Source organism: Poecilia latipinna, unplaced genomic scaffold (assembly GCF_001443285.1).
Source record: "Poecilia latipinna isolate Pla-1442-1.1 unplaced genomic scaffold, P_latipinna-1.0 Scaffold3344, whole genome shotgun sequence".
NCBI classification, from domain to species: domain Eukaryota; kingdom Metazoa; phylum Chordata; class Actinopteri; order Cyprinodontiformes; family Poeciliidae; genus Poecilia; species Poecilia latipinna.
In genome coordinates this window covers 1-10,764 of record NW_015115960.1, presented here as the reverse complement: position 1 = coordinate 10,764, position 10,764 = coordinate 1, and the positions used below count along the sequence as shown (strand labels likewise).

At 36.7% G+C, this 10,764-nt stretch overlaps 1 protein-coding gene across 1 annotated transcript; it reads right to left on the bottom strand.

The window, feature by feature from the left end:
* Positions 1–798: 798 nt before the first annotated feature.
* Positions 799–10,752, bottom strand: LOC106940747 (unconventional myosin-If-like; the record flags this gene model as incomplete). The annotated part of the gene is made up of 18 exons (XM_015023565.1): positions 799–1,136; positions 1,229–1,377; positions 1,454–1,600; positions 4,383–4,528; positions 4,638–4,807; positions 4,904–5,018; positions 6,020–6,164; positions 6,243–6,341; positions 6,422–6,528; positions 6,607–6,688; positions 6,772–6,857; positions 6,967–7,134; positions 7,764–7,850; positions 7,953–8,039; positions 8,153–8,233; positions 8,342–8,538; positions 9,251–9,383; positions 10,600–10,752. Coding segments are annotated over 18 exons (2,265 nt in total), but the record flags the coding sequence as incomplete, so codon positions are not given.
* Positions 10,753–10,764: the final 12 nt, after the last annotated feature.

The window sequence follows — 10,764 nt, the reverse complement described above, 5'->3', positions numbered from 1 at the left end:
TCTCCATTCTTAGGTCTCATTCTGCCTGAATCCTCCTGATCATACTCCAATCCAAAACAGTGATATAATGGTCACTGCACCACATACTGGTGGAACCAGTTAATTTTAATCATTTTACTTTTAATAACGACCATTTTCTAGATCCTATATGCTTTTAAATGGAAACTTTGGTCATTTAGTTGCTTTGAGAGGAGCAACCATAACCAGAATGTTCGATGTTTTATTAGAGTTTGCATACTCTAATAAAACATATTAGAGTATGCATATTAGAGTATTAGAGTATGCAAAATATTTCAAGGAAATATTTTATTACCTTGTAATAAAATAGTATTTTATTACATTTCAAAGGTCGATTTTATTACATCATTACATATTGCAGTGTTACAGGGTGGTTTATATGTGGAGAGTTTTTATGATTGTCTCCCCATGGCCATAAAATGAGAAAAGAAAACTTTTTTTTATCTTTGTTTTTTCCCCATGTTTTTTTTAAGTTAAATTTTGAGTTTTCATTAGTTGTGAGATACATTCACCAAAAATAAAAACATGAACTTTATCAATCAGTGTACAAATTTCCCTTTTTAAATTAACTCACTAAAAAAATACCAAATTTTTGTTTGTATATTTTTTATATTTCACTGAAAAAAAAAGATGGAGCTCCAGTTTAAAAACATTGTTTTAAATGAGTGAAGTTTGTCAGACTTAATTTATTTACATTTGTTTAACCTGACAACTTAATAAACTTAATAAATTAATTAAGTTAATTAATTAATTAACTTAATTAATTAATTAAGTGTAATATGCAATATATACTTAAATATATTGCATATTAATGCAATATATTTAAGTAGGATAACTTTTTATGCACTTTTTCAGTGCATCTTTAAGAGCCATTTAAAATTGAGCTCTAACTTTTATGAATTTGAAGTGCCATCTGAAGAACTCGTTCTGCTTAAAGCTGTTAGAATAATAGAATTCAGCTCTGGTGCCAGGTATTAGTAAATTAAGTCAAAATGAAAACATATGTCAAAGTAAATGCAAATGAGAACATAAATTCAGGTTAAGGAGAGTCACACCTCTGTTGGATATGTGGTTTCTCCCTCCTCCTCGAACGTCTAGACCAGACTTCCTGGTTGGCTCTAAAGACAGAATTACATATTAAAACATCTGAACATAGAACGATATGATAAAGTTTGCTGCAGAGATACTTTAATTATTCGTTTTGACTCACTGGAGGACTTGGGCAGACCGTCTCCTACAGAAATGGTGAGAGTCTTCCCTCCCGGTTTGAGCTGAGCCAAATCTCCTTGACCTCTTTGAAAAACTACAACCCTGGAGGTTCCTCCGCCCCAGCCCTCCTTCTTCACTTTGAACTCCAGTCTGAAACACAGAAAATCTGTGTCAGATCCTTTTATTTCTGCTTTATCAGGCCTCTGAACACTTTCTGTTGTTCTACCTGTCAGAAAAGGAGATGGTCATCTTTCTCTGGGTCACTTCCTCGTAGCGTTTAGAGAGCAAACTGAGAAACTCCGTCTTAAAGTTGGACTCCAGCAGACTGTCATACTGGGCCTCGTGCAGAATGAAGAAATCATCTTGTCTGGAACTGAAAAGAGGAAAAGTGAGCTTCGAAACTCTGCCCTAAGATTAAAAAAGAAAAAGGAAGCAGTACTTAGAAACAGACATAAGATCAAATTAGAAATCAATGTATCATCATATAAAATTATTCTGTATTCGTATTCAACTTTTTTCTTATTACTGAAACATAATAAGTTAAAAAATGAAGCTTTATTCCAGCACTGATGGCAGGTGTTATGCAGCATATGTGCTCATCAGTTTAATTTATTGCTGTTTTTATGGTATATTGTAAAATAACGACTATTTAGCTGCTTACTTCTGATGAGATTTAGCCTCAGTTTAAATGTGGAAACAGATATCAGGAGGAGTTTCTGCGTTTAAGTCTGACTATCAATTTGTTCTGTACAGTATATAAAGTAATCTGCTGCACCCAATAAACCACAGCATATCTGCATGAGAGCCTACACAACATTGTAAAAAAAACTGAGCCAGCATTTGATGCCGTGGGATAGTGCATTTAGAAATGATGCAAGATGAGCAAACAGTATTTACCAGAAGTCCCAAATCTTTCTATTTTACTAACATGTCATTTTTTCTGCAATATTAATGTCTTGGAGCAGTCAAGGACTTGAAGCTGAGAATCTGTGAGCTAAAAGATTAGAGTGGTAGTAAGTAGGCCTACTGACCTCAAAGACTAGAGCACAGAACCAAAAATAAAGTCCTAAAAACACCAGCGGAAACATGCAAAAATACTGTTCAGCAATTCTGAGAAGAGTTTGATTGCTGTAATACCTAGTATTGGGTTGCTACCTAAAAAGTTAGTGGCACCGATATAAAAGAACTAATCATAAACATTAAATCTGGTAACATTAAAGCACCAACATGGAAGCTAATGCTAAAGTGCTAACTTCAATTTGAATTGCCCTTGAAAGACTGCAAACCTCAAGCACGAAATATATTTTGACTTTATAATATACATTTGTAGCACCCTTAGATAATGTATTTATGTTCATATCTTGCCCTCTACTGTCTACTGTGTTTTAATTTCCATATTTCGATTTTAACAAGTAAAGTTATTGGGGTGAAATAAGAGAGAGAAAATAGAAGAGGAAACGGAAAGTGCTGCGTAATTTTCACTCACTTCAAAATAAGAGCATGAATAGAAAGGTTAAAGAATTCTTAACGGCCGTAACCGAAACTTCGACAGATGTAGAACTTCAATCAACTAACAGTTTACTAAACAGTGTTGAAGAAGATTTAGGTTATAATATTTCTTAAGAAAGAAACTCTTTGGCTCGATCTCCTTCGATCCCAGGTTCTCCCGCCGCGTGTAGCCACAAAAAAACAACAATGAGAGCAGACGTCACAGAATTGCAGTTTAATCCAATAGAAGACAACGCATAAAATTACAACAGAAACTGCAGAACAACAGAGACATACATTCATTTACCTGACATAAATGGAAAGAAGAAAGAGAAAGAAAGAAAGGAAGAAAAGCAAAGACGTCTTGGAGAATTGCGAGAACAAATCTAATTTTTTACTTCTATGTAGAAAGTTTTATAGTGAAGATGCATTCTTATCTTTAATTTATTCAAATAAGGCGTATATTTGCTCATCCAACCAGGAGCTATTTCTGACCCTCTCTCAAAAGCCAGGAACTCCTGCTGTTTTTACAGCTTTTCACAGATGAGTGTGAAAAGCTAGAACTTCTACTTATTGTTTTCCCACACAGACAAAAGGCAGTTCAAAAGATCTTACCAAACCATCTGCTGTAACTACAAGTAACATAAAGGTCAATAGGCCAGAATAAGTTACTGATTTTAAAACTATAATTAGGCTATTTCAATCAAGACATGTTAAGTTTTAAAACTAGCATATTTTAAATTTATTTTCTTAACAACAGACAGGCAAATTAGCAGTTTAGAAATTATCTGAAAAAAAAGTGCTAAACTTACAATACTTGAGAAATTGTACAAAATCCAGTAGTTTACCCTTCTGTTGGCCCAGTTAGAGAAAACAGATGAGTTGCAACTGATGAGGTTGGTTGCTACAGCTACCACTGCTAACAACAGTGTCTTAGCGTTGCAACACTGTTCAGCTAATATAGATTTTTTGTGGCTTAGTTGCAGAAACTCAGTTTAAGTGTGCAAAAACAAAACTTCACCCTAATATAAATAAACTGTACAAAATGGGGAACACAAAAGCACTGCAGAGATGTTTTGCTTTATAGAGCTTTTAACTAAGGAGAGGTAATTAACTACTGGTATAAATAAAAATACATTGATGCAAAGAAGTTCTTTTGCTCAGTTTGTGTTGCTTTCTCACATCTATTTCTGCAACAATTAAATTTTATATTGATTTGGAATGTGCAATTCACTGTCCATTATAAAAATGGATAATAAAATATAGGCTTAAAAAGTTTGATAATGTATCAAATTATTCAGCAGTATTAAAGCTGAACACCTTAAAGATATTCTAAAAAATATGCTATCTGAAACCTTTCAGATAAATATATTTAATGTAAATGTTATCCTATTCTTTTGTCTCAGTATTGTTTTTGTTGTTTTATGATCTCAACAGTGTTGCTAATGTTTGTTGCTTATTGTAAAAGTGTGGTGTTTAATCTCCCCACCAGGTCGGTATTATAAATAAGAATTTCTTCTCAATAAGTCTTCTGGTTAAATAAAAAATAAACAGAAGAATTTGCTGGTAAATGCAACATTAGCATGAATATTGTTTCAAAGAAAGCCATCTTTGAACTCTGGTACAGAAACATCTGCATTTATTCATCATAAAAGTGTGAAGCCTACCTGAGGGAGACGCCGGTGATGTTTGCAAACTCCATTTTACGTTTCAACACCTCCTTAATCTGCCCTTTCTCAGGCCCTTTCTTCACCTTCTCTAGACCAATCAGATAGATCCCCTTAGGCGTCAAGATCAAGTCTCTCTTGATGGACTGTGTGAGAAGAAGAAGAAAAAGAACTGACAACTGTGTATTGCAAGAAAGGGGAAGAATAAGTGTGAACACAAGCTTTTGTGTTTTAATCCCTATTTGTAACACGCACCTTGAACCTGCGGTCGAACTTTGTGACCGAATCAGCAAAGTCGACGCGCTCCCTCTTCGCCAGGAACTGCCGCAGCTCGGGTCTCTGCTCCAGGCCGAGGTAGTCGCCAACAAAGTTCCTGTTGATGCTGTTTTTCCTTCGCTCTTTCGAGTTGTACAGGATGTCTGAGGCTGCGTGTCGAGAAGAAATGAGGACATGTTTAAAAAACAGAAGTCAGACTGTGTGAAAAGCAGTATGGAGAAACTCATGCTGTCGGCGCTGCTCACCCTCTTCCCTCATCTGTTCGTACTTCTTCCTGGCGTTGTACCGTCTCCAGGCCTTCTGAATGGTTCTGGCGAAGGTGTCAAACTTCCTTTCTCTCATCTCCTCAAGAAGAAACAGCTGAAGAAGAAAAGGAATGTGATTATGTTAAATATAAAGCAATTTTTAATTTAGTATCGCTTAGCATCATCTGTGGGAAAAACTTATTGACTAATCTAGACGGAGGAGGAACCTAAAGTAGTAGAAAATGTGCACTCCATAAAAACAGCAACGTTTGCCCGGTTATTGGACTAGTGGGAGCAAGACGAGGTTGACTCCTCGGATAAAGGTACAGCCCAATCCCGTGGTGGGAAAGACGTTTCTCTCTGGTTCTGACTCTCATGTGTCATTCAGTGGTTACTTTCACACAGCAGGCAGATGCGACCCAAATGCAACCCATATTTGACCTTAAATGGCCAATTAAAATCTTTTCTCCAAAAATAATCCCATCTGAGCCACTTCCATATGATGTACTAAATCTGAAACAGATCCAATAGTTTTCAAAGCCTCTAGAGTCTGAATGGTCATGTCATATGTTGTCCATGCGTCATAATTCTGCACCAGTAGCCGTAAATCTGGATGTAAATAATGGCTAAAAATTATTATTGTAAACTTTTGAAAAAAGTCTGTCATTAAATGCTACATCACAATGACACCACTCTTGGCTCTGACTAGAAGAAGAGGCATTTGCTACTAGGTGTGTTTTCTTTTTATTAGCTTCCTTTATGACTTTATGATATTGTGACATGTCAGCTCTCATTTCTGAATAGACTTTAAAACCAATCCATAAATGCCTCCATCCATTATTACTTTGGTAAGCAATGCTCTGCTTGTGTGACGTCGATGTTCTTCTGTGCATGCAAGTCGCTTTGGGGAGATAAACCGATCACACCGAAGTCTGACTGAGGTCTGGTTTAGTTAGGAGTATGAACAAAAAAATAAATAAAATCTGCAAAAAATTGGAATTGAGCATCAAGACCTGTCGTGAACGTAATCTAAGAATCTAAGTTGGCTCTTTTTGTTCATACATTAAGCCAAATAACATATGACAAAACACAAACTGCACACAAAAATCTCAGTACCGATTCTGGGTTCTTGACAAAGACTTTTGTGCGTCCCATCTGATACTGGTCTGTGTCCATGTTGACGGACCGGAGGAGGTGGAGGACCCCCTGCTGCTCTGGTCCCCTCCAACACGGCCATGTTTCAGCCGTAAGGATGGCATACCTGGAGCCAAAACGCACCCAAAACCATCTCAGTTTTCTTTCAGAACAAACGCATTTAAACACGAATCATAAAACTCACCTATGCAGAAATTTAGTGAAGAGTCGTCGGTAAGCAAATCCAGCTCTTCTCACACGAATGTTTTCCCTCAGACCGAGGTATTCCACTTGATGCTTAACCCTGAAAACAGTCAGGAAATCCCTGTTAACGAGGAATAATCTCCTGCTGGATGTCTGCTTCGCCACAGTGTGCATGCAGACCTGCTCTCCTCCCAGTCTTTCGGCCTTTTCGTCTCATTTGGTTTAATACAGCGGATATAGTGTGGTGTGCATTTCATCAGAGTGCTCACGAGCTCATTCGCTTGTCTCTGTTGGAAGCATCAACAGGCTTTTAATACGTTAAAAATGGAAAATTTAAGTATTTACTTATTTATATATTGACTTACTTTGATCTTTGAGCTGGCTGTGGTCGGCCGCCCTTTCTTTTCCGTGTTGAGGTTTTCAGGGAACAAGCTGCGGATGAAGTTACTAAAGCAAGAAATTAGATTTTTATTAATTTTAACAAGAAGAATTGCAAAAAATTGGTCTTTGTTATTGCTCAAAATGCTTACAATTCACTGCTTTGCATGAGCTCAATGAGGTCAGGGAAGAGGACATCTCGATTTCTCTCACAGAATCCGTTGATATCATACGACACCTGAGGAGAAATTAAACTTCACCTGTGATTCCCACGTTACTGTTCCTGCTGGTGTGATTAACATCAACTTAAAAACTGGAATTTCTGCACCAGATGAGTTGAGTCTGACCTTCCCAGCGTAATGATGGATAACAAATCCAGAGTTCCAGCTGTTGAAATGTTCGTGGGTTCCCACAGCGGCTTGCAGCTTCTGCAGCAGCGTGCCATCTGCGCCCTCACCCTTGGCGTGCATCGTGGCGCAGACGTCGTCCAGGACGCTCATGATGCCAGGAGGGCTCTGCAAGCAGGACGCACAACTTTACCAGTTTAAAGGTTTCCATAAAACTGCTATAAAAACAGGATTTTACTCTATGGGAAACTAATGTTTAAACAAAAAAACAAAACAAAAAAAAACAACAGTTTTCAATGCAATAATTAGCAAAATGATGTTGAGTAAGGTTAATGCAGGTTTTATTCCACGCAGCAACAACAAAATAACCCTTACTCATCTTATTTTAAGCTTAATCCAGTTCTAAACCGGATTAAGCTTAAAATAATTTGGTTTTTATTTTGTTGTTAAAATTTGTTTCAGTTTCAATTATTTTAAACTTAATTATTGTTTTGACTGAATTAAACATGTTGAATTATATGCTCTTTTGTATTTCCCATTTTGAATAATGACAAACTAAAATGGGCCTCGCTGTAATGCAAAGCTATGAATTATGCGAGCAACATAAATACATAAAACATTTTATAAAAATGCTTTAGTTACACTGATTTTAGAGGAAATCTACAAATAAAGATTGGATGTTTCAAATTCCTTATGTGTGAGATTGTGCAAGACAAATAAAACACATTTTTAGGGCTTCTATACATCTTTACCAAGGGTGTCAATATTTTTTCATTTATGGGAAATATTTATCTTACCAGTTTATTTTCAATGAGGTCACACACAATCTTGTTGTTAAAATACTCGATGGGGGTCCATTTAATGCCTTCCTGAACATATTCTTCCTGAGGAAATAAATCAAAAGAAAGCAATTTTTAATAAAACAGGAGATTTGGGACAACTGAGGTTAGTGAAAAAAACATTAAAAAAAAACATTTTGTGTTTACCTGCTCAGCCTTTAAAGTGAGTTCAATAAAGATCTGCTGCAGCTTCTCATTGACAAAGTTTATACAAAACTGCTCAAACCCATTTTTCTGCAGAGGAAAACGCATCACAATCCATATTAAATCACTAAATAAAGCCACCACTTTATGTTTTATTGCCCGTTTATAAATGTTATGCACCTGTAAGCTGTGAAAGCACTAACCTGAAATATCTCAAAGCCATAAATGTCAAGCACACCGATGCTGAACTCTTCATAAGGTTTCTGGATGGCTTTATTTATGGCCTAAAGTACACAGAACACAGTCAGAGGGACATAAAACTAATCTCTGCTGACCAAAATGTGTTTAATTTAGCCTGTTGTGGCTGTAAATGGACGGCATGACATGCTAACCTCTACAAGGTAGTCAAAGAGACGTGCGTAAAGGGCTTTGGCTAAGGCGTCGCGCGTGTAGGTCGCCTGCTCCTGGTTGAGTGTTACGTTGATGGACTCGGACTTCCCGCCCCACTTGGAGTCCATCTTTCGACTCGTCAACTTGTCCTGCAGCCTGGTGGGGTCGATTCCCAGCAGGTAGGCAGGAAAGGCAAGCACTGACGCAAACAAAAACAACCACAAAACACATCAGTTATTAAAAAAAAACAATCTTCAAAGATAAGGCAGAGGCACGAACATATATATATATAATTATTATGTATATTGTATCAAAATGTGTAATGCAGTGTAGTAAAAGAATAAACAATGTGATATACAAACAAAATACATTTAAAAGAAAAGCAAACAAAACAAAAGAATAGTAAAGTATATTTACACGTTCAAAGGAGTGGGTAGAGGAATAAACTTATTTTACCTTCACCCCTTTTACATTTGTAGCATTACACGATAAATTACTGTTCATGTTGGTTTTAACAGCTTTTCTACATCTATAACTAATACAGTTGGTTAGTGTTTCATTTATTTTGGTACAAAACCAACTCTAAATGCAACTCCAGCAAAGACCAGCCCGTTACCTAGCAACCCTAGTGGCAGAGTTCCACTCGTCGCCTAGCAACCCAAGCTGAGTTCCAGTGTGTTTGCTGTATTCACCATTCAATGGATCTATCTATCTATCTATCTATCTATCTATCTATCTATCTATCTATCTATCTGAGCAGAACAGACTTTAACAATTAGCTGGGATTCAGCCTTTGGGAACTGCCTTTGCAACGGTGAGCTCTAATTTGCTCATAACCCTCAGAGGAGGAGCGTTGTTACTCCGTCCCATCCTTGGTTAATGAGCGTGTAACAGCTCAGTGTTATACTCACAGTCTGTGCTTTCCACCTCGCTCTGGTTTCCAGCCTCGATGAAGCTGATGTTGCCCAGATGGAGGATACCTGCTGTGATCTGCAGCACCTGAGCCTGGATGTCACTGGGGATGCCGATAACCTGCATGGCTTCCTGCAAATGAGCAACAGCTCAGTGGTGAACACAGATAATAATAATCCTAAAAATAACAACAATAACTTCATTTATAAAGTGCTTTCATACATTTATAGGGAAACAATTATTATTATTTTAATTTGCACATTTATTTTGTCACCTAGAACAACAGTTTTGTCTACTCTGATCATGGCAGATTGTTTAACTTATAACTAATATTACTTTCTCACCAATATTAAGGAATCATTAACTTAAAACAAGCTTCTGTATCTTGCTGAAAAGTTACTTTTAAGTTATTTTTGTCTCATTTCAAGTGAACTAAGATACTTAAACGTGAAACTAAACCAAAATATTTAGTAAGATTTAGTTGTTTTTTCCCAGTGTTTTTAATTCCTGAAACATGACCACTGACCTTAACTGAGTCAAGTATCCTACTCTTATTGCAGCCTTTCTCAAGCTGTGGTTCCCGGACCACGGGAGGTCCGCGGGTGCCCCCTAGTGGTCGGCGAGGTACTGCATGTAAGTTAGCTTACCAAAAGATTGTGGTTAAAAATAATAATGGGTAAGTGACGTAAAACCAGGTCACGTCAACAGTTATTATTATTTTTATTTAATTAAAAATGATTTATTGGTGAATAAATACAATAGATAAATACTACAGAAGAGGATTAGGGACCTGGAAAATATTATTTAGACTTTAATCTCATAATTCTGAGATTAAAGTCAGAATTCTTTTTTTGTTTTTGTTTGTTTTGTTTAGTGGCCTTAATCCTCTTCCGTCAAATACAATTGATAGAAATGGGTGAATACTTTTTATATGTAATGGTGCGGAAGATAATTTTTGTTTCTGCCACAAACTTAAATCTATTTTTATTTAATTTTAAGTCAAAAATAGCCCTGAAATGACATTGATGGAAATAACACTTGTAGTGAAGAACTTGCTTTTGTATTTTCATGTTTTTGACATTATTGGAAAACTTACAATCCAGACTTTAAGAATTTGTAAATAACTCAAAACGCCCTCCACTTGTTCATGGACAGTAGCATTTATAAAACAGAACCACTTCTCATTAGAATAATAATTTAACTTCAGGTTGGGTATATTTAAATGTGTTATTGCGGGGACACGTTATATGATCTGTGAGTGTTTGTTAAAAGGACCTCTGCACAGTTTCTGCTCGTTATTTTTGTCTTCAGTGAAGACAAAAATAACCAGGTTTTCATGAGTAAATACCATCGTCTCAGAGAAGTCTTTGCTGTCGTTGGTCCCGTCAACCTTGTAGGTCCCAGACTGGTTGAGGTAGTAGTAGTAGTCTGGAGTCATGAGGCCCAGGCCTTCTTTCTGCTGTGCGTTGGCGCCCTCTATCAACTGGAAGCAGACGGTGCAGGAAAACGGTCA